The 23,207-nt window shown below is 45.3% G+C and overlaps 1 protein-coding gene across 2 annotated transcripts in view; it reads left to right on the forward strand.

The window, feature by feature from the left end:
• Window positions 1–22,272, forward strand: part of INSR (insulin receptor) — a 57,144-nt gene extending 34,872 nt beyond the window's left edge. Inside the window, exons 7-22 of one of the 2 annotated variants that reach the window (XR_012997108.1) lie at window positions 1,884–2,010; window positions 2,644–2,894; window positions 3,302–3,469; window positions 4,181–4,382; window positions 9,057–9,328; window positions 9,536–9,678; window positions 10,363–10,522; window positions 10,877–10,976; window positions 11,246–11,313; window positions 11,532–11,761; window positions 12,084–12,194; window positions 12,273–12,432; window positions 13,264–13,393; window positions 13,638–13,772; window positions 15,411–17,918; window positions 21,287–22,272. Coding sequence is in view for 1 of the 2 variants with exons in the window: in XM_076359445.1 (XP_076215560.1) it covers window positions 1,884–2,010; window positions 2,644–2,894; window positions 3,302–3,469; window positions 4,181–4,382; window positions 9,057–9,328; window positions 9,536–9,678; window positions 10,363–10,522; window positions 10,877–10,976; window positions 11,246–11,313; window positions 11,532–11,761; window positions 12,084–12,194; window positions 12,273–12,432; window positions 13,264–13,393; window positions 13,638–13,772; window positions 15,411–15,765 (2,612 nt within the window). In the remaining variant the exon portion in view is untranslated. Of the gene's footprint in view, window positions 1–1,883; window positions 2,011–2,643; window positions 2,895–3,301; window positions 3,470–4,180; window positions 4,383–9,056; window positions 9,329–9,535; window positions 9,679–10,362; window positions 10,523–10,876; window positions 10,977–11,245; window positions 11,314–11,531; window positions 11,762–12,083; window positions 12,195–12,272; window positions 12,433–13,263; window positions 13,394–13,637; window positions 13,773–15,410 lie in introns of both variants that reach the window. The other variant, XM_076359445.1, reaches the window with a different exon arrangement.
• Window positions 22,273–23,207: the final 935 nt, after the last annotated feature.

The raw sequence follows: 23,207 nt of genomic DNA on the forward strand, positions 1-23,207 counted from the left end.
CATCTCTAGAGCCGTGTGAGGGAGTTGCTATGACAACAGTCAGAAATTTCTGCAACAATTTTTGTTGTATTTCTCAGAGGTTTTTAAGCTAACAGCTTTCTTCAAGAACAACGATAAGACGATGCCTGTGTCAGCATGACTAAAGAGCAAACACAGAGTGTTGCTTTATGCTCTAACTAAAGTCACGCTACTGAAGATGTAGTTTTGCAGACACTTATTTTGGCAGCAATACGGCCATAAGCACATCCCTTCTGCACCCGCAGCCCTGCTGTCTGTTCCCATTCTATGCCACACACTATCCGCTTTCCCTGTTTGTGCCAGTAAAACTCTTACAGGGCTGCATGGTGAACCAGATTGTAAAAGTAATCTGGGGTAAAAAATAGCAAGCTTTGTTGTTCTTAGCTTGTGTCATCTCTCTGCTCTGATTTATTGCCTAGCCCCACAAAGTTTTGCATGCACACAGGAACAGGAGCACGCACAGGTTGACACGTGAGATGCTTAAGCAGGTATTGCCACCACAAACCCCAGCATTAATTAAACTATGATTTCAGTTCCCTGCATTTCAGTTCCTTGCTCTTTTCACAGCTTGCAATGCAGCTTAGATCATCCTGTGGCTGCACTGCATCTCTGCATTTGGTGACAGCACTGCTTAAATAGCCCCTTCCCTGATTCTGCCCTCGTCGTTACACTGCTGTAGCTATTTGTGAACAGACTTAAAAAACGAAGATCTTTCAGCTGAATCAGTTTCCTGATCTGGTTTGCCACATATCAACACATGAAGCCATGCCAGCACAGTGGGGAGAGGGGAATGTAGCAATTGCCTGCCTAAAAACTGGCAGTACCGGTGAAAAAAAAACTACATAGAGTCGCACCCTCAGGGATATCACAGCTCTAGCCTGGGCAGAGTGAAGGAGGTGCAAGGAATTAGCTGCCCGTAAAGGTCATCTCCTCCCGTGAGACACTAACAAGCTCTTCCCGCATTTGGGGACGAAACTCGATTTGGGGTTCAAATCCAGCTCTGTCACGTGGTTGTGTGCAGCTCCCGGGCTGGCTGATAGTTTTGTTTAAAGGCAGCTGGAGGAGATGGTTGCATTTCTCTTGCCAGCTTTAACTCCACTCTGCTGAGCTGTTCTCTGTGCCACCCCCCCCCCCCACCTCAAACCACAGGTTGCCAGTGCGTTTGGCTTTTCGTTTGTTTTTACATTTCAAGCCTAGTTTTCACATTGGCAGCATCCTGTTTACCAAAGGAAAAAAAAAAAAAAAAGCCCTTGTTTGTTCTGGATGTGGTGCCAGTGAAATGAATGTTCTTCCTCCCTTGTACAGCTACTGCAGGAATGGCAAATCCAATCGGAGCTACGCGATTTGTCCTTCTTGGGCTGCTTGGACACACCATATCGTAACACGTCCCTTGAGCCTCAAAACTCCACCCTCCTGCAACTGTTTGTTGTCCTTCCCTCCTGTTCGCAAAGGGACCGTGCTACCCCTGGGCAAGGCTGAGAATTCACACGCTTTGAAGGCAGAGGCTACAAAAGCTATGCAAACCGTATTATTGGGTTCAGCTGTATAGATCATCATGAATTTTAAAATGTGTGGCCTTTAGATTTCCCACTTACTAGAACTTTAGTTCAGCTTTTCTACAGGGTCATTTTCATAAAATCATAGAAAAATTTGAGCTGGCAGGAACCTTAGGAGGTTATCTATTCCAACCCCTGGCTTAAGGCAGGAATAGCGTCGAAGTAAGATAAGGTTTTAATGAGCAGCTCTTCTCAATGCCAACGTTCTCATATTTATCTGTGGAGAAAATAAATGTCTAAGATAATTAAAAATTGAAACCTTTATTTTTTAGCGTTAACAAAATTATCGTTGCTTCTCTTTTGTTACAGGTGAAAATGAATTGCTGAAATTTTCTTCCATTAGAACATCTCATGACAAGATCCTGTTGAAGTGGGAGCCGTACTGGCCTCCCGATTTCCGTGATCTCCTGGGATTTATGCTTTTTTATAAAGAAGCGTGAGTGATCGACCGTTAGGTTATAAAACAATAGCCATGCTGGGCTTCCGCAGATGGTAGTTGACATTGAAGAGCAGATATTAAACCTGCTGTAGGCATAGCTATTTAGTCTCTGTGATTGTCTGGCTCCTACACTTAAGTTTCCAATGTTACCCTTATATAAAAGTGTTCGTTATAGATCCCTGACTTACCTGAGTTGCGTACAGTCAAAATTCCTCACTTAAGAGCAATCCAAACATTAGTTGCTCCAACTATTCTAGGCATACGTACTCTAACCACGGAGTTTATCATCTCCCCACTATCTCCATGGGATGTTGAGGTTTTTATTCCCTTTAAGGGGGGAAACATTCTTTTCGAATCAAGGTTACCGAGCTGATTTTCATAAAGCTGAAAATAATTAGCCTGGATTTAGTTGTCGGGATCATCTGTGGAACAGTACCTGGTCTGTGATGCCGTCAGGAGACGGGGTTGCAAAGCTGCCTATGCTTCCTTTTCAGAATACACACAATGAGATAGTTACACTTTCTCCAAAGGGTAAAGGGTTGTCGCTTTCGGTGATGTCTTTAGAAATGTTTTTAAAAGCTTGCATTAGGATTCTGTTAATTTGAGGCTTTTCTTTTTTTTTTTCTAAAGTCCGTACCAAAACGTGACGGAGTTTGATGGCCAAGACGCTTGTGGGTCAAATAGCTGGACAGTTGTGGATGTTGACCCACCCCCACGGTCAAACGAGCCCAAAGCCCAGGCCCAGCCGGGTTGGCTTCTGAGGGGCTTGAAGCCGTGGACGCAGTATGCTGTGTTTGTTAAAACTCTGGTCACCTTCTCAGATGAACGAAGAACATACGGTGCAAAGAGTGAAATCATCTACGTCCAGACCAATGCTACTGGTCAGTATCATTAAATTAATGTCGCCTTGCAAGTGACAAAGAAAAATAGACCTAAATAGTCTTCTGCCTGGCAGTCATGAGGGTCCCATATCCACGGAACTGTCCACTGCCATGGCTGCTCTACTTTGGTAGGAAGGTGTTCCTAAACAAATGGAAGGACGTATGCTGCCCTGCACGGGGAGATGGTGCCAACGTGCGCTTCTTCCATCAGGCTTGTGTGGTCACGTGTAAGAGCTTGTGTGCGCACGGGTGTATCCTGCTGCTGGATTGCTGGGTGTCAGCGGACCTGCTATGGGGAGCACGGTTTATTCCCATGGAAATGGGAACTTGCCTGTGGTTGTCCCTTGTTCTGTCAAGCTCTCGCAGAGCAGTGGAAGTGACCTCTGTCTCTTTTCCCACCCACGCAGTTCCGTCAGTCCCACTAGATCCCATATCTGTTTCCAACTCTTCATCCCAAATCATTCTGAAGTGGAAGCCACCCTCAGAGCCCAATGGAAACATCACGCACTACCTGGTGTTCTGGCAGCAGCAGGCGGAAGATAGTGAGCTTTATGAACTTGATTACTGCTTAAAAGGTGAGTGCGTGGTTCTCTCTCTGTGCCTTTCTTTCAAGCTTTCTCAGAATTGTCTGGAGATTTTCCACACACTTTGGAGCTGATCTGGATGCCTAATTTTGCTGTTTTCAAGACTATTGTTCAAGAAACAGGCTGAGATGCAGCTGTGTCCTCCCACAGTTCAGTTACATTATACATCAAGTGCTACTGCCAAGTTATGTGCAAAAGCTCTCCAAAAACAGTTTTTTTACAAAGTAATCAGATATTTTTTCCTTTGGAGGTCTCCTTTCTGCACTTGTTGCTTTTAAACTGAGTAACAAGTTTAATAACAGCTATGGAGATAGTAAGGGAAAATATCTGTGCTTCTGGAGATCAGTGGCCAAGTTAATTTTTGAAGGCATCCTGTGCCTGTTTTGGAATTCTTTCAGGATACAAAGTTTCACTGAGGACTCCCAGAATCTTACCTGTTGCCCCGTGTTACCTAAACGGAGATGAAGTGGGGTAGAACTGTGTTTGACTACAGCAGCATCTGAGCTCCATTTCAAAAATAGCACAGTTTTGAATCAAAGGCCTGTCATAAGAGAGGGAAAGCTGCCCGGCCCTGGGTATGAAAGCTCAGGATGCCCAAATGTGCTGCGACTCTTGTGTCCGCTAGTTTTGGATCTTTGTAGGATCAAACATCTGCTTCTGCCATGTCAAGCATGAGTGATACTAAAATTGTTTTGTCCACAGGATTAAAACTGCCCTCAAGGACGTGGTCTCCTCCTTTTGAATCCGAAGACCCTCAGAAGTATAATCAAAGTGAAAACGAAGATGTCAGTGGAGAATGTTGTTCCTGTCCTAAAACAGACTCTCAAATACAAAAGGAGCTGGAAGAGTCTGCTTTCCGCAAGACATTTGAGAACTATCTTCACAATGAGGTTTTTGTCCCCAGGTACAACTATCGAACAATATTGGGGTAGGGAAATGTAATTGAGTACTAATCAAAAGTCTTGGGCTGGACATGGCCGTATTGCCAGTTTCTCTGGGCTTCCATGAGACTGTCTAGCCCAGCTGAGCATGTGTGTCGGAGACTGCTGAGAGCTGAGCACCTTCAACTGACGTTACTACAGATTTGGGAGATCCTGCTCTTATTTCCCGTCTCTGAATTCTGAATGAAGTGAGAATCCTTAACAAATCGCTAACTGCCTGCAGCTCATTTAAACTTGTGTGATGCCAAAAATAGCTATTTTTTTCTGTCCTAAAATTTTGTGGTCTAGCTTTTCATCCAGTTGAAAAGAAAGGAAAAGAAAAAGGGAAGTTTACCATGCCACAGCCTTGTCCTTTAGCGTGGTATTTGCGGTCTTCCTTGCACTTCGTCTGGGAAATACCTCCAATACCATGAGGAATGCAGCTGCTGTGGGTGGTGAATGTCCTGTTTTGAATGGCACACGCAGTGTCACATTAAGTGGTATTGAATGTCTTCACACTTCATATGCAACTTACAGAGGAAGCACGGGGAATCAGGTTAGAGTCTGTAGTGATTTACCCTCTTCGCTGCCATGTATTTTGTGCTCTAAATTTATTCTCTGCTTACTGCCCTTAGCTAACAAACGTTTATTTGCAGCTGCTTGACAAAAGCTACGTTACCGCACCGAACATTTTTTATTATTGAGTGCATTACTAGACAGTGCCTCTTCTCTGTGAGCCTGCAGTTGTCACATGGAGGCTTGCGCAGAGTCCCTCCTTTTGCTATTTCTTTGCTGTTAGTGCTGATCAGAAGGACAAGTTTCAGTGTGCAAAATGATGCCAGGACACAACATATTCAAAAGCAGAGGAGAACCAAGCCATGTACAAAAGCCAAACTCCTCCTGATGTAGGCAGACAATTCTGACAATCTGATTTCTGTTTTTTGGTTTTTTTTTTTTCTTTTTTCCTCCCCCCCCCCCCCCAGTTTTATTGTGCAGCCAGCCCAGGATGCTTCTCAGGCCAGTTTCTGGGGTATGTATTTTAGGAAGAAACCAATCACCAGGATGTGCCACCTTGTCAGCCCGCTAAGGAAGAAATCTCCACTTCCCCTAGACTAACTAATCCTTCTAATACAAGCCCTTTTTGCTGTTATAAGTCAGCAGTAAAGATACCTTCCTGCTGACGTGCACCCTGCTTGTCTTTTCTGACAGGCTCCAGGCCGTGGCAGCGTAAATTAGAATTAGTTTTCCTGTGAATACTGTGCCTATTGCCTGCTCATAGGGCAGCCTGTCTAGAGCCTGGCAACTGAACGTGAAGCGTGTTTTACTTCAGGTGCTTTTTACGTGGCTCCTGATAGTTTATTGACCTCTCTCCAGGCACTGCGTGGACTCCCCTTGGGATTAGAAGCCGCCTGCCATTCACAGGGAGGAATCTCACAGATGAGAATATGAGGGAATATGAGATGGCAGGGGCGCAGAAGACAGAGCAGTTGAGAAGTTACTCCCCCTACGTCCTGTCTCCTTGTTTTCCATGTACTGTCTTTCTCCTCCTGTCCTCTTCCCAGCTATCTGATCCCCGTGCAGGATCCAGTCTGCACGAGGCTCTGCCGCAGGTCTGCCAGGCTCTGCCTTGGTCCAGGTCTGATCTCACCTGACTTGCTGAGAACCCCTCTGGAAATCACAGAAGCTGTTCGTTCCCCGTGTGCGTGGTTGGTTACTCTAGGAGATAGTATCACAAGTCTTGTGGGTTTATTTGCTCTGGCACTGGCAAGGCAAACCAGAAGTTTCTAAATGCTTCTTGCCATACCCACCTTCCCGGTCAGAGCTAATGGGTATCTTCACACCACATGCTTTGTAACCTCCCTTTGTAGCTGAACAAAGTGGCCATCAGAAGCTGATGCTTTGTTTCTTCTTTCCTGTGTTATTTGCTCTTACATTGGAACGAGTTTTGCACAGCCTGGAGCGAACGGGTGATTGCACACTGGAGCAGGTTGCCCAGGGAGGCTGTGGAGTCTCCGTTCTTGGAGATATTCAGAACCTGACCAGGCATGGTCCTGAGGAACCTGCTCCAGCTGCCCCTGCTTTGCGCAGGGGGGGGGCACGGATTAGACAGTCTCCAGAGGTGCCTTCCAACCTCAACCACTCCATGGTTCTGTGGAAAGCATGGAAAGACTTCAAAAGTAATAAAAGTCCTGAGAGGCAGAGGGGAACTAAATGGCTGCTATTCAGGGTGTAATTTCATGTATACTCTCCACCACCACTGCTGCAGAAAAAGCAGTCTCACTCTTCTCTCTGTCTCCTTCCTCTCTGTGACACACACTTGTGCCATTACAAATATTAATGAGTTACAGAGTGAACAAGATCTGGGAAATGACTCACATTAAAAGTAACTTTTTCTTTTTCCCTTGGTTTCCCAGTTCAATCCAATTAATTGTACAGACAAATATATAAATGCTTTTGCCAGCACAAGGGGGAAGACAGGCCAGAACTAGCTGTTCCTCTGCTAGTTTCAGGTGTGTGGAAAAACTTGGCTTAAGCTAGCTAAGGCATCTTTAAAATCCCCCAGCACAGGCCAAATTGCGTGTGATGAGTTGTCACTTCCATCCTTCCAACTGAGAGCCTTCACGCACGCGGATAGTCTCTGACAGGAGAGGAGGATTCAGGAGGAACCTGGGAAGGTCATTAGAGCTACTGAAAAGGCCATGATGAAAATTGCACTGGAACAACTATGGGAAGACAACAGATGTTTGAAAATACAGAGAATTTGGCAAGAAAATGGCTGCAAATCTAGGATAATAAATGTGTGAAGATCAGGGTTTACCGCTTCAAAAGTTTTTCTTGCTTTCTGTTACTTGAGAAGGGAGAAATTAGTCTGGCCTTTTACTCTGTGTTGCATCAGTGGTCAAATTACTGTTTTACTTGTGAAAAACAAAATTCTCCTAAACATGAGGAAAAGCTGAATCCACACTTTGTAAACAGTGGCGCGTAGCTTTGCTTTTAAGTCCAAACAAGGTTCTGGTTGACCGTAAAGAATCCTTCCAAAGGAGGGAGGTGGCATGACCCAGACCCGGGTCTCTGAACTCTGCCCCATTGTTAGGGGACACTGTTCAGAACAATGCACAAGCTGAGCTAACGGCAGCTCCAAAATGAGTTAATTAGTAATTAGAGAAAGAGAAAACTAAAAACTGGAATGTGCGCTGCTGAACCTGCCGTTTGGCATCCCATTTTTTCATCAGGTGGGTGAATATGCTTACGTTGTTGTGTACAACCCGACGTTTGGTTTGAGGAAATCTTAAAATCTGCTTTCCGGCTGGTTGCATTTGCCGTTGGAGGAGAAATAACACCAGGGAGTGGAGCTGGGGGTTGCGGACAAAGACCTGATCTGCCGAATCCCCTGTTGTATCTGTAGTTGGCCAATCATTTGCCCGGTGGTTAGAGGGTGGCAGTGGAAAGTTCAGTTCAGCAGCAAAGATTTGCTTCAGCAGCTTGTTACATTTTTAGAGACTGGAGATGCCTCAAGTGTGGGTCAGTTCGGGTCACTCTTTGTACCCTTTAATAGCTGCACACACATGCACACACAAAAAAAGATCATCATCCCTTTAGAATACACGGTCCGGTTTTCAAATGGCATTAATTCCTTTTGTGTAACTAAACACTATTACTGATTCACCACCTCGGTTCATTCCCAACCTGGAATTCCTCGTGGCAAATGTGCGGCAGGACGTAAAGCGTTAGAATGAGGAGTTTTGTTTTGGTACTTGTTCCTTTTATTTTTCCCTCCAAAGAAAGGAAATTTGTGAATGGTTCTTAATTCTGTTGAATTTGTTCTGTTTATTTACTGACAAAATCTGACATTAAGGTTGGCTAGTAGCACTCACTTGCAAACAGGGGAGTTGACAGGATCACACTGCCGGTTCTGTTTTTACAACTGCAAAAAATTGTTTTTCAGACTGAAGTGCAGTAATTTGAGAGGCAATATTTGGTTAACAAAACCGCGCAGCTAATGTGTAATCTGAATCTGTGAGTTTTAAATGCGTCTGTTTGAAAAGAACATAACAGATTTGGTCTTTCAGGAAAAGGTTAAAATTATCTGTATCCCTCTAGATTCAGCCTTAGGGTTTGGAGTGGCAGATGTATTCCAACGAGCTGTGAAACTGGTCTTACGCTTTATAAATGCAAGTTTATGACGCTTGGAATACGTGGAACATCTAAAGTCACCAGAGCTGGGGGCTGTGATAGGGACCTCATTTGCTAGAATGTGGAGGAGGTGAACTCCAAAGTATTGTCACGCTGTGCAAGGCATCTGTCAGGCAACCTAGTAAAGCTGTATTCAGCTGGGAGGATCTAGAAGAACTTGAATTCTCAAGCAAATACTTTAGCCTTGGATTTCTTTTTTGCCCCCCCCGTATGAAGTTGCGCAGGGAAGGAGTCTCAGGGATACATAATTTTAAAAAGCTACGTGCGTTACAGGGGGTGAGACAGATTTTTTTTTTTTTTTTAAACAAGCAAAGTCCTGAATGTCTTTGTTGCATTGCAAATATGAGGCTTGAATTTGAGTTTTCAGTGGCACTCTGAGCCGTCCCATTTTAACACTTCCTTTTCAGATGAATGTGTTTACGTTGAATATAACAAATAACATTGCAACCTGTGTTATTTAATAGGCCATCAAGAAAACGAAGAGACCTTGGCTCTGTGGCCAATGCCACTGTGGTGATACCCACCATCGCATCGCCTCCAAACAATTCTGGTGCAGCGTCTGAGAACACAGAGGAACAGAAACCTTTTGAAAAAGTTAAGTCTAAGGAGTCTTTGGTCATCTCAGGCCTGCGGCATTTCACCGGGTATCGCATTGAGCTCCACGCTTGTAACCATGATGCTCAGGAATCCCGATGCAGTGTTGCGGCTTATGTCAGTGCCAGGACCATGCCGGAAGGTAATTATCTTCCTGAGCTTCGCTTTGGGTTGGTGGCTGTTTCCGAAATACTGCTTTTCCTATGGGAGCCAGCTGCAATACGGAAACAGCGCGTAGGACTGGTGCTCTATGTCCTGATAAGAAAGGATGATAGATGAAGTATTGGCAGTTTTGAATTTTGCACAAGACACGAAATAAAACTATAATTAATCATGACCTTGGTTCTAGCTAAGGCTGATGACATCGTTGGTCCAGTTACCCATGAACTGGTTGAAAAAAACACCGTGCATTTGAAGTGGCAGGAACCAAAGGAGCCAAATGGTCTTATTGTGCTGTATGAAGTGAATTACGGACGACTTGGGGAGACAGAGGTGAGAATTTCTGCTTGTCCCTTAACACAGCACGTTTGGAGAAGTAGCTCCGCCTGGGAGTCCAGGACAGTTTAGTCTTCCATAGTCCTCGTGCATATGGTGTTCTGTCCTGTCTGGTTTCCTTGTGCATGAACCGATGCGACGTAAAACTTCACTAGTGAATTCGTATCCTCTGGAATTCTGTCTGTGGCAACACTGAGAAATAAAAGTCTGCCTCTGTGGTGCCTGTTTGCCAAATAAGCATGTCTGATTCGCCAACGTTCTGCATGGGGTTTTTTTTAGGAATTTTGTTTCACAGAAGGACAGAAAACATACATTTAAATTTAAGTTGCTTAGAGAAATGAAGAAAGCGTTGAGCAGCCAGAGAGCTTGTGGGCAGCCCTGCCGCCCGTGCAGAATGCCAGTGCCGTGTGGGTAGGAGGGCTTGCCAGCCCAGGTCAGGTTTCAGGGCCGAGGTCTAGGACGGCAAATGGCATACGCTCTCTGTAATCTGAACTACTAAACTGTAAAACGCAAATCCAGGACAAACCACTATATTGGAAAAAAAACCTGAGCGTGCAAAAGCCCTATTTGTGTACATTTGCCAGACGAGGAGGCGAGGTAGAAATCCTAGTATGCTGTTACAGAGCTCTGGGTTGTTGCAGAGGTAGCGTAATGCAGCCTTCCTCTTCCCTCCTCCCGCAGGAAGCACACTACTGTGTTTCCCGTAAGCATTTTGCCAGCGAGCAGGGCTGTAAACTCCGTGGACTGCAGCCTGGAAACTACAGTGTCCGTATACGAGCTACATCACTGGCTGGAAATGGCTCATGGACAGAACCTACCTATTTTTATGTGGCCGATTATTGTGAGTTCATTTTTTTTTTTTCCCCCCCCGACGTTTAATTTCTGATAGAAACCCAGGTTATTTTTGGAAGATGGGGGTTTAGCGAGCAGTGCACAGGGAACTGTAGGGGGTCGTAAAATATTTACCAATACACCTACTTTCAAGAAACGGAAATTACTTAGAAAAGTGTGGCTTTTCTTCATGTAGCTGTTGAACAGCAGTTTGAGTTCTCATTCTGACCAGCCCCGCATTCTGTACCTGAAATAGCCTCTAGTTTCATATTTGTTCCAATTTATTTAAGGGGGAGATTATATTGAGGAAGAGACTTGGATTTTGGGCCTGTATAATAACTCCAACTCTTTCTTTCTCTCTTAGTGAATGCTCAGCCTAATATTGCTGTTATAATTGTTCCCATTATTTTTGCCATAATAATTGCTGGAATTATTGGAGCTGCTTATGTGCTTGTGAAAAAGAGGTGAGTGCAATTTTGTTGTTTCCACCAGACAAGCAAAACTTATATCCAAAGATTTTGTTTATTTGTTGGAAGTAACTCTGTCTCTATTTTCTAATTTAGATAATAATTGCAACATTAGGAAATATTTAGGAAATTTGGGAAATATTTTGTGCCTTTGGAAACTGGGACAGTTTGTATTTGCTGCATGCTTTGGGAATTAATCAAACTGCCTTCAGTTCTAATATGTCAAAGGCTGCAAATGTGCTGAAGAATTTGTGTCTCTCTTCCAGACAAACCGAAGGACCAACTGGACCACTCTACGCATCCTCTAACCCTGAATATCTCAGCGCCAGCGATGGTGAGAGCAATGAGGGCTTTCTTCAGCGCTTTATTTCTTGTATGGTCATTCGGGCAGCGCAGCAGTATGGGATCGGCATTGTCTTTATGGAATTTTTCTAGTCTTTTTTTTTTAATTTATACCCATAGTATCCTGTGGCAGTGCTACACAAGGCTGCTACAGAAACGTCTTTCAACAGATAGTTGCTCAATTCAGAAACATTTCCCTCTGCTCAACAGTCTATGTCCCTGACGAATGGGAGGTTCCACGAGACAAGATCACTCTCCTCCGAGAGCTGGGACAGGGCTCCTTCGGCATGGTGTACGAAGGAATCGCCAAGGACATAGTGAAGGGAGAGCCGGAGACTCGCGTAGCTGTGAAAACTGTTAACGAATCAGCCAGCCTCCGCGAGCGCATCGAGTTCTTAAATGAAGCTTCTGTGATGAAAGGGTTCAGCTGCCATCATGTGGTAAGCATCACTGGGTGCCTTGGATGATTAGCAAGTCCCATCACATAACTAATAGTTCTTTTGGTGCTTCCAAAGCTTGACGTTCAGCTTACAAAAGCAGCCCTTCCGCAGAGGCGGTTGATCAAACAGAGCCAGGATCTTTCCATGTCATATTTTATAAAATGCGTCCTTCAGAACTTCTCGTCGTGACAGGGCTTTGTGGTGCTGTTCTGAGCTCTTGTTCGGGGGGTGCTGGCTTTGCTACATCCCCCTCTTTTCATAGCTGGGCTCTGCCCAGTGTGTTTGGACACAACCTTGAGGGAATTTCTCACTTACTTTCCAGGTTCGCCTCCTCGGGGTGGTCTCAAAAGGGCAGCCTACTCTGGTGGTCATGGAGTTAATGGCACATGGAGATTTGAAAAGTTACCTTCGCTCTTTGAGACCTGATGCTGAGGTAAAGACAGGAGAGGGGGAGTCTGTCGTGCAACAGACTAACTTGATTTGGTTTTTAATACTTCTTTTTTTATTGTAGAATAACCCTGGTCGTCCGCCACCAACACTGAGAGAAATGATCCAGATGGCTGCAGAGATCGCTGATGGCATGGCCTATCTGAATGCCAAAAAATTTGTTCACAGAGATCTTGCAGCTCGTAACTGTATGGTTGCAGAAGACTTCACTGTAAAAATTGGAGGTACGTAGTGCGCGATCGGAAGGTAATTCTGTGGGTCATATTTGTTGTAAAGACAAATATATGAAGCCCAAGACCAGTGTGGCAAACGCAGGTGATTTTCACTGGTTCCCTTTGGAAATGCAGCAAACTTTCCTCTTTTTCTTCCCTGTGAAAGAATTGTATGGACTTTAGTAAGAAAATAATCTACCTTAGAGCCAGAGCAGCTTTTCTCACCTTCTCTATTCTCAGAGCTCTACCCAAAAAGTTTATTGCCTTTCCAGCCTAAGAGGCCTAGGGCTATCTCACTGTTCTTTGCTTTCATGAGAATTATGACAAAGAAGGTGTTGGGTACAACAAACCAAGTGTTGATAATCCTGTCATTAGGTCAGGTGCCTTTTAAAAGTCATTTATCTTCCACGAGAACCAGTCTTTAACCCAAACCTTTTTAGAAATAAGTAAATAGAACATTTAAAAATAAACCAAAACTCCACAGCGTGGTGGTTTTTCAGACCTCTTCGGACTTAAAGCCAAGGCAGTGGGATTTCAGGGCAAAGGGAGCTCCCTTTTACTTAAAGGGGATGAATAAAAATAATGCTTAAAATTTTTAGTGACAGCTTCTATTCTAACTCCGGAGTCTCTGTCATGGCTCTGTAGAAAAAATGCAGGGAAAAGGAAAATGTTTGGAACATCAATCACAAGGTGACAGAGGGCTGCAAGTTGGGCCATAGGAGGCTTACTGGGTGTATGAAAATAGCCCGGCGTCAAAGGAAGGAAACGTTTATCTGGAGATGTTGCTCAGTAAAAGTAGCAGGGAAGGAGAGACATTTAACACATCCCAATTGCTTTTCTCAGACTTTGGCATGACCAGAGACATCTATGAGACGGATTATTACCGTAAAGGAGGGAAAGGACTGCTGCCTGTGCGGTGGATGGCACCCGAATCATTGAAGGATGGTGTTTTCACTGCTTATTCCGATGTGTGGTAAGTTGTGCTCTGTAATCCCAGATGGATTCTAGCTCAGGAGCTCACGATTTTAACACACGTGGTTTAAATTGTGACTTGCTGACTTCCTCAGAGTACAGACAAAACAAAAACACTGTTTTGAAACCCTCTTCTTAAAAATATAGTCGTGGTTTTTTTGAAGTATGTGTTCTCCCAAATAAGACTGTCACTTGTAGATGTCCAGGATGTTTTATTCTCACCAGGAGCCGTCTCTCTTTCTTAGGTCATTTGGCGTTGTCCTCTGGGAAATAAGCAGTTTAGCAGAGCAGCCGTACCAGGGACTCTCCAACGAACAGGTGCTAAAGTTTGTAATGGATGGAGGATACCTGGATCAGCCGGACAACTGCCCGGAGAGGCTGTAAGTAGTAAAGCAGGGGACAATCGACCAAGCTGCACTCTTAGCTAAAGTTTGGCCGACAAAGGTGGCCCGACATGTGGCACCTCTTAACCCCTTCTCTGTTGGGGAGGAACAAAACAGCCTTTAGTGAGCCGCCTCTCACAGAAATTCAATGGATGCATCCTTAGCGATCCAGGAATTAAAGGTAGAGCCCTGAGCCGGCCTATTTCACTAGAAGGGAAATTAAACCAACCTGGACCTTACATCGTGAGTACGGATCCAAGAGAAGGAAGTACAAAGCACAGGAAAAGCTTAAAATACAAATAAGCGCTGTATCAATTGCCCAAACAAAATGTTTTTCCTCCACTCCAGACTAGTGGATGGCAGTTGGCTTATGTCACGTGGCAAAGCCTGGCCACGGCCTGCATCCACGTGGCTACAGAGGCCGGAGAGCAGCTTGTTAATCCCAGGTCTGCTGGGGTTTTCTGTAATTCATCTCTCTCCACTACGTAAATAGTCTTGAGAATTACAACAACTTTTTACCACTGATTTTCAGAAATCCAGTTTATGGCTAATGAGGAGGGAGAGGCAGGAGAATGCTGTGCTGAGCCAAGAGCTGTTTATCGTGTCCGAGGCCTTTTCATTTCTGTTGCAGACTCATTTGCCCCACTTAAAGTACAAGGCTAGGCTGCCTGCAAGGTTAGGGAGAAAAGAGGGCACCGCGTGAAGACAGTGAAAAACACCTTGCAGAGATTACAAACTGAAGCCAGACGTTCTCCTGCGCCGGGGTTAAGGGTTATTCTCTGCAGCCGCTCGTGACATTTACTGTCTGGAGGTTACTGCGTCCCCGGGTCTGCCAGCACGGCTGCGTACCCAGATGCTCCCCAAGCTGCTTCTCTCAGAGTAATTAAAAAAATCCCGTCACTAAGTGTTTAACCTGAGCTAGGGCGTTTTGACAGAAGGGTGTAAGGAGCCACTGCTGAAGCAGCGTACAGAGGTGAGGGGCAACCTGGTAACCTCTTAGCCCAGCCTGCTTCTGGCCAAAACAGCACTTCCAGAGTCAAAAAATAAACATGTTTTGCGAGTATCCTTATGAAAAAAGCCTGCTGTCCGGGGCATTTCTCTCATGGCCAGTTGCAAACTCCAGTTTGAAACTTTATTTGTACTTGTAAGTTCTTTCTCTGGGGTGTCTGATAACATATGACCTCTTGCCGCAGCCTTTCTTTTGGGTGGGATGTTTACAGGACCTCTGTCCTCTGCACAGCCTCCTATTTTCCTTGAAGTTTTAGGAGCTTTGTTATCTTTCAGGCTGAGTTAAAATTAAAATTGAATGAATTAAAAAATTGTGACCTGGCTATAAGTGCGTGCGCGCATGCACAGAGTATGTGAACTGCAGCCCTGTTTCCTTCGGAAGCCAAGTTAAGAACAATTGAAGGAATTGGAAGGAATTTTTGATCTAGACAGAAATAGAGAAAAAGGAGTGTCAGGATCTACAGGCAAATACGGAGACTGGAAAGAGAACAAACAATTTGGTTGGAGTGTCAGAGGAGCAGCGCGTGCGGTGGGTGGTCTGACACGGGTACCAGTCTTGGTCTGTGCCAGCCCTGCCTACGTGAAGTTGTTTCTTCCTACCCCTGACTCTTGTTTGTCCTGATCTAGGCACAGCCTGATGCAGATGTGTTGGCAGTACAACCCTAAAATGCGCCCCACCTTCATCGAGATCATCGAGATGCTGAAGGAGGACTTGCACCCCAGCTTCCACGAGGTCTCGTTCTTCTACAGCGAGGAGAACAAACCTCTGGAGACAGAGGAGTACGAGATGGACTTCGAGAACATGGAGAGCATTCCCCTCGATCCCTCCTCGTACTCGCAGAGGGACAAAGTCCTGGGGCGGGACAATGGACCCTCCATGGCCCTCAAGGGGAACTATGAAGAGCACATACCTTACACTCACATGAACGGTGGCAAGAAAAACGGGCGGATTCTCTCCATGCCCAGGTCAAGTCCTTCCTAACGCTTCCTGTTTGGCCCAAGGGTTGTGTCTGCTTTTTTCCCCTCCACAAATCTCAGGACTCTTGTTATTGCTGCCACAGTGTATGACACACATCTACAAACTCTTCAGATTTTTTAATCATCTTATGATTAATACTTTTTCTTTTTTTTTTTTTTTTTGCCAAGTTGACTGGTTGTCAGTGGGCTTATCTGTGAACATAAATGGAAGAGGTTTCCATGGCTGCTGTCCCTTCTGTAACCATGGTTTCAAAACAGGAAGCGACTGTGTAAGTTAAACTGAAGGAGGAGCATCCACGTTTGCCAACAAAAGACGTGAAATTTGCTGGTATCTGAGCTACAGCGTAACGGTGCGGAACAAAACTTCTGCAGGACAAAAGCATTTCCAGTAGAATTCCAGGCTTTCAGGCATACTCTTCACTACAGCTGAAGGATTCAACACATCGGTCGGACGCGCCAGATCCTCAGATTGACCAATAGCTGCTGCTTTCATACTTTTTAAAGGGGTTAAATCCCAGGGGTGCGTGCGTGTGTGTGTGTGTCTGTGTGTGTGCAGTATATACATGTGGGGTGTATATGTATAGCAAATATATACACTTCTCTTTTTTTGTACATAAGTTTTGTATGTTCTCACGGAAGCTTTCCTCTTCTCGGAAGTGTGTACTTATCTTTTTTTCCCATTTCCCTGGAGTGACTGAATCCTAAACAGATTATTTTTATACTAAGGACTCTTGGGAGTAGGTTTTCTCTCATTAGCGAATGAGGAAAATGTGCTGGGAGCCAAAGGAGCAGAAATCTGAGATTTGTGGGTACTTTCAAGACCAAACGAAGTAGGAGTCCCCTGACCTGAGATACGGAGTTTTCTGTCCTTACAGCATTAAGTATATATATTGTTTGTTGTAACATATTTAAAAATGTCTTTAGTTTAAATTTTAACTTCATATAAATTATTGACTGTTTATGATCCTTTCGGGGAGGGGAGAATTTGGGGGATTGTTTGGTCTTAAAGTGGTCCAAAGATTTCAGAATGAACTAATTTTAGCCGATTACCCTTTTAGGAGCTATGAAGCACATGTTAAGTTTATACTTGACAAGGCTTTATAATACAGTTTCATGATTTATACAGTGCAGTCAGCTGGCTCCAGTCGAAGCCCCGAGATAAAGTAGTTGGGACTTCACTTGGTTGTTGGGGGCTGAAGGATGCCAGAACCCTCCCGGTCCCGAGCCCTGCTACTCCTTTGCCCCCGCATCCCTTGCTTTGCCTCCTGCGCGCGCTGTGCCGCAGAAGCAGCCGGCAAGAGAGGACGAGCAAGAACTCTAACCGAAAAAAGAGACACTAAAGCCAATCTAGAGGGGGCAGAGCACAAGGCTCTTGGCTCTGCACGTGAAGCAGAAGCTGAATGTGACTGTGGTTAGCTACCTGCTGCCTGTCTGCTGCTGCTCGGGCGTCTGGCCTCGTGCTGCCTGCAGGCCTTTGATGTTTTCCTGAGATACCCGCGCTGCGTCCTGCACACTTCCCAGGACGGGTGCATTAGCCACTGCTTTCAGCTCTTCGGGATGTCAACTTTCGTCTGCTGGACTGCGCTTTGTTTTGCTGCTGTTTGCATAAAAGACAGAGCTGATTAGCATAAGGTGTTAGAAAATAATTGTGAAACTAAACGTGTCTCGTAGTGATGAGGGAGTGTGCTGGCAGGGAGAAGTGCTAAAGCAAGAAATGAAGATGATCGATGTCACAGGCCCTTGTCATACAGGAGGTGGTTTTAAAAGGGGAGAGAGATGCTCCGTCCTCCTCCTGGAGAAGTCCAAGAGCCGGTTTGTGCTCTCTGCCAGGAGAAAACGAGGTTCTCCTGACTCGGTGAGAGTGGGGACGCCAAGCTGTTGTGTGGCTTTTTATTCCAGCCCGGGCGATGCTGCTGATTTCTCCCTGTAACCGATGAAAGGGGCTGGAGCTCGTAGGGCAGCGCCTCTCCGAGCCCGCTCTGCTCGAGCCGCGCTGTGGCTAAACCAGTCGGTGCAACATCGGGGGAGGACGACGGACTCTCTGCACCGCCACGAGCTGTCGGCCCTTTGCGCTGGTTGAATCTGGTCGGTTTGGACAAAGGTGGAGGGTACAGGTTGCTCGCAAAGTTAGATGGAAAATATAAAGTCCAGACATGGGTAAGAACCTTCGATTTCAAAAGGCCTCGTTTACATTTCTTCTGCTTTACAAAGTCGTAACTGTTTAGCAGCTCTGTACTACACTGCAGGAAAGAAGACATATTCTCACACTTTTCTAAGGGAGAGAAGTTTTTCTTATTAGAATTTTTTAATTTATTTTAATATATAAAACACTGTAAAAAAAACAACCAACAAACAATTTGTTTTCTTAAACACACAGAACATGTAAATTTGTATCCATAAAATCTTGGCAGGTGGATGTGGTGAGATTTTTTTTGTCCTGTTCTGGTGCAGTCTACCTCAGTGTTTCTTAAGGATGTTTTTAATACTACACACCTCTAAACCTGTTTAAATATTCTGGTCTGGACCTATTTGGATCAGGGAAAATCAATATCAGCTGATTCCAATACTAGGGACCATTCACCGAAGGGAATGGGTAGGAGAACGGCTCGTCACTGTTTATCGCTAATTGAGCGGTAGTGACCAAAGGAACCGATGTACAAATTTGGATCCGATATTCTGAGATATCATCCTCTTAGTTCTGTTGTGATTAAAAAAAAAAAACAACCAAACTCAAACCAAAAGAGCCATTTAAATGTTTGGACTCTAGTGCACTAATGACCTAAAAGGAGTAGATCGCTTCCTTCTGGAGCAGTATTTGCCAGCGTGGAGCAGGGGCTGTGACCAGCCCTTGTTGTTGGAGTTGAATTGGGGTATCTTGGTCGCTGCCCTTCTCGCTGCGCACAGGTAATCCGGAGTCCTGCCGGTAGGATGTGACCTCCCAAAATAAACCTTTCCCAGCATGTCCTTGTTTTGATAACACTTTAAATTGCAGTGATCGTAACTGGGGGAATAGAAGATCTTTTCTATAAACCAACATTGGAACCTTGTATTGGGTCTGGCTTTTAAATTTAGTTGATATTGGTTGGCCCTCTGAGTACACGTGATTTGCAACGCTCGGATCACTGAACAAGGGAATATGTGTTCTGCTTTGTGGGCAGGCAGTCCATTCACATGGCTCATATTGTCATCTTCACTCTGCACCACACGGGGCAGTTGTTTATACCCAATACTGTGCGTAAAGATTATTCCAGTCATCCTTTCGACATTGTGCCAAGGGTGAGGAATGGTACTAGCGGTGAGGATATCATTTTCCCCCCCTTTTTAAAAACAAAACAATAACACTAGCGGTTGCCACTCGTGGCTGTTAAAGGTTACACTCACTTAACCATAGAATTAGGAAGAATAAATGAACATAATTTGTACACTTCTGGAAAATCCTTTACTCTCAGCCCACGGCCGACACCTTGGTCTCTATTGTTGGAAGATCCTCGCCCTGGGGATGCCGAAGTCCCTCACTTGGATCTTGCTGACGCCTGTTCAGAGACACCGGGGGTTGCGTACAAGTTGAGATTGCACGTGCTAGACAAAGCCTTCTCTATGCGGGGTGTTGCGAAGGGCTCCCGCTCAGGAAGGTGTGCTGTGCAAGCAGGTGCTGTGCCTTCGTCGGGGGAGCTGCTGCTATTTGCTCCGGCAACATCCCTGTCGGGGTGAGAATACCACGGCTGCAGCGGAAGCACAAGCGCTTGCTGCTGAGCGATAAAGAGGAGCCAAGCGATAGCGCAGGAAGGCAGGTAGAATGGCTGGAGGAGGGCAGCCATGACCGGCAGGTGGGAAGCTCTTTCTTTTCTTGAGGTAGCATTTGTTGGAGGGTTGGATCCTGCCCTTTGTGGGCAGAGAACTTCCCGCTCGCAGCACAGGGCAGCAGGACGGACTCTTCAACCTGTTCAGGAGCAGCTGTAGCCTCCTGTGCGCGGTCTGGGGACAGGGAAGGTACCAACAAGTAGCCAGAACTTCGCTATCTCTAAAGCTGGTGAAGCGGGAGGTATAAGAAACGGCTTTCTGTGCTCTGCTGTGTTTTCACTGAGCAGATGTTTGAAGCGTGAGACTGGAGAGGTTTCTCAGAAACGTTTGCACGTTAAATTCAATTGCCACTTCCTGAACGCCTCTTGCAAATCTGGTACTTCTCTTGCGGTGCAGTGCGGCATTGCAAAGCTTGGCTGCTAGGTTAGAAACATGTCTGTCTTGGCTGCTTGTAAATACCCTATTGTGTTGTAAAATGGAAGAGCTGACAACATAAACTCTGTGCCAGCACTGGGTTGAGAAAGGTGATAGGAACTAGACCACGCTGCAACGAGGATATTTCCTGTTGGTCGTAGAGCAGCTGTGTTGGTATGGACGAGGTTGCTAAAGGGTGCTCTTAATTTATTGGTAGAAGATCTCTTTCCTCCTAAATTTGTATTATAGCAATGGGACACTTTGCTTAATTTTACTGTGTTGCATATAATGTTGGTATCTCTTTGGAAAAATCTCAAAGTTGCTTACTGTGTTAATGACCTAACTATGATGAAGGCAAATAGGAAAAGACAGGAGCAAGAAGGGTGCTGTGTCAGTTATTCTTGAGCCTCTGTTTTAGGGGAGGGAGAGAAGCAATCAAGTTCCCTCTTAACGTCACTGTGATGTGAAGACGGACCCTGAGGTACTCCGGGCCCTTCGCTGCGAGCAGTGATTCCCGATACCAAGACTGGAACCTTGTTTTACAAGTCAGAAAGTAAAATACCTTTGTGCCATAAAAACCTTACTCTGAAGGCTGTGCTGGGTGCTCCCGTGATCCATGTGAGATCGGTTCAGAGCCTGGAGTGAGTGAGAAACTGCAGATAAACCCTCTGATCCTCTCGCTGTGTCGAAGCTGCCCGCTGCCGTGGGGAGACTCGCAGGCATGGCCACGGCAGGAACCCGTTCCCCTCCGCAAGAGAGCCGATGCCCCTCGTAGTTTCCTGTGCGCGTGGTCCAGGGAAAGGAGCTGTTGAATGGATTGGAATCAAGAAGTAGTTAGTTCAGAAATACATGAAATTCAAAATAAGATTAGTTTGGTATTTGTATGAACTTAATTGAATTTGGCCTTTTTATTACCTTCTGCTTGGCTCTGTGTTAACTCTGCTTGGATTCTGTATGTGAATGTTGGTGTAAGAGCATTAACGTGTTCAACCTGTTCTGTTCCGGCTTGCCTTGTTACGAGCATCACAAGAGCGAAGCCCATCATACGATTGACTTTTGGAGGAACCTGACCGTTCAAAAGCAATTCTAAAGCTACCATTTTTAGCAAATCTGCTGTCATTAAATGTGTATTTCTTTTTAAAATGAAATTGCTTGTCCTTCTCGAAAGTAAGCACTTATTCTTGCAGTTTCAGCAAATTAACTGCAGCACAATGCAAGCTATAAGGGGACAGGTAGAGAAATGACTTTTTAAATATTGTATAATAAAGTTAGTATTAACTCCTACAGCGTTGCTATTTCTTTGCCAACAGATTTGCAGTCGGCAAGAAATGATGTTTCCAGTAGTCGCTTTGTTCTGAGTCCGGTGTTCCAACTGATGGTATGAAGTAGTTTCTTTTTCTCAGTCCAGAAAGTCCCTGCGGGAGCAGGGGCCGGCCGGCTGGGAGGGCCTGGGGTAGCTCTGGCAGCTAAAGAGGAACCGTCAGCGGAGTTTAAATGTGGGCACAGATGCTCTCGCTTAGCTGAGTCCCGGCCCCTGTTAAATCCCAGTGTCACCAGTAAATCTTGAGCTCAGGACTAATTACCTGAGATATCTGAGCTGGACTCGATACCAAAGCTCTTCTGTTAATCCCGATTCTGCCGGCAGCGTCCAGCAACGCTTCCACCATCGTAGTTTCCGAATACTTCTCCCGTAACCGAGTCCCATGAAAACTGGCGGATGGAGAATTTTAGACAGGCCACTTCTAAATCTGAAAAGATAGAACATTATTTAAAAAGGAAAAGCGTTCCCTTTTGCTTCAGTTTGGGCAATGATTTTATTCGTTTGAGGACCTGAATGGATGGGGGCACTGGACATCGGCTTTATCAAACGCGGCCAAAAGCAAATGCTTTCTGCTTGGAATTAAACAAACTAAAGACAGTTTCAGTTACGTGTTAAGTGATGTTCTGTGAAGTCTTTTTTTTTTTTTTTTTTCCTGTTTAATCTTGCTGCTCCCACCTTTCTCTCTGCATATCTAAGGTTCCAGAATACAAATAGCATTGCAGATACCTCTTGTTTGAAATAAAGGATCAAATGTGCCATGATTTTTTTTTTTTTAAAAAGGAAGAAAAAAAAGAAAAACCTTCCCCCTTGATTTATTTTTTCAATGTTTTCGTATATAAGAGCCAAGCAGTGACATGTACAGAAAATATCTTTGAATATTAAGAAAAAAAAAAAATCTTGCTGTGTGTCAGACTATTGAACAATTAACTGTTTATATTGAAATTCTGAATAAATTATCCAAGAATAACTCTGTTCATTTTGTGTCTGCTGTCTGTGCGCTTTACCACAGAGAAAGCACTAAATTCGTATCTTGGAATAAGCAATACTTTCAGTTGCAAAATGAATGGTGTTAAGAAAAAAAAAAAAAAAACCAACCCAGATCTGCCAATTATAGGCTTGTGGTCTGAAGCCGGTTTAACTCCTCCGCCTGATGGCTTGGGCGATCCGTGCTGGGCGGTGTCCTCACCGGGGGCTTCTCGGCAGCCTGATGCTATCAGGTAAACATTGGTAAAGGGATTCCTGCTGCCTGAAACAGCGCGAGCTGCTTCTCTGCAATGTAATTCTGTTATTTCCACGTGCGCGGACCCAGGCTTCCCTCCCCGTAGCGGGACAAACTCCTGCACGGGCAGTTTTAAAAAAAAACAAGTCGGAGGATCTGCTTCATCCCTGTCCTGCGGCTGAGCAGCTGTAACCGGGTTCGCACCAGGAACCGTCTCACCTTCTGTTCTGCAGCAGGCCGCTCCGGAGGTGTAAAATCTTTCTAACTTAAATCTTCTTTTGTTTCACCAGAGGTGAGATTTCCTTCCTGATCAGCTGCGCCAACGAGGTGGGGGACTTACTGTTGCTATTTTTCTTCTCATTGTATTTAGCCACTCAGTTAAGATATCCTGCTTTCCTTCCATTCAGTAAAATCGTTCAGTGCTGCGTTGTTCCTCGTAGCCTTGGGATTGCCACCGCCCGTGTCTGCAGGAGCTGCTGCCGATGCAGGCTCCTCGCGGGGGCTGATGGCCGGGCAGGATGGTGCAGCAATGCAGCTGGTGGAATTAATAGTTTTGGCTTAATATTTCCTTCCCCATGGCTCTGTCCAGCCACAGCACGATTTGCCCAGCTCCCTGGCTGACAGCCTGCGCTGTAGCCCTGGCTCTTTACGCCTCGGCCCTGGCGATGGTCGTTCCCTGCTCGACCTGAAT

The sequence above is a fragment of the Aptenodytes patagonicus genome, chromosome 25 (genome assembly GCF_965638725.1).
Source record: "Aptenodytes patagonicus chromosome 25, bAptPat1.pri.cur, whole genome shotgun sequence".
Lineage (NCBI taxonomy): Eukaryota > Metazoa > Chordata > Aves > Sphenisciformes > Spheniscidae > Aptenodytes > Aptenodytes patagonicus.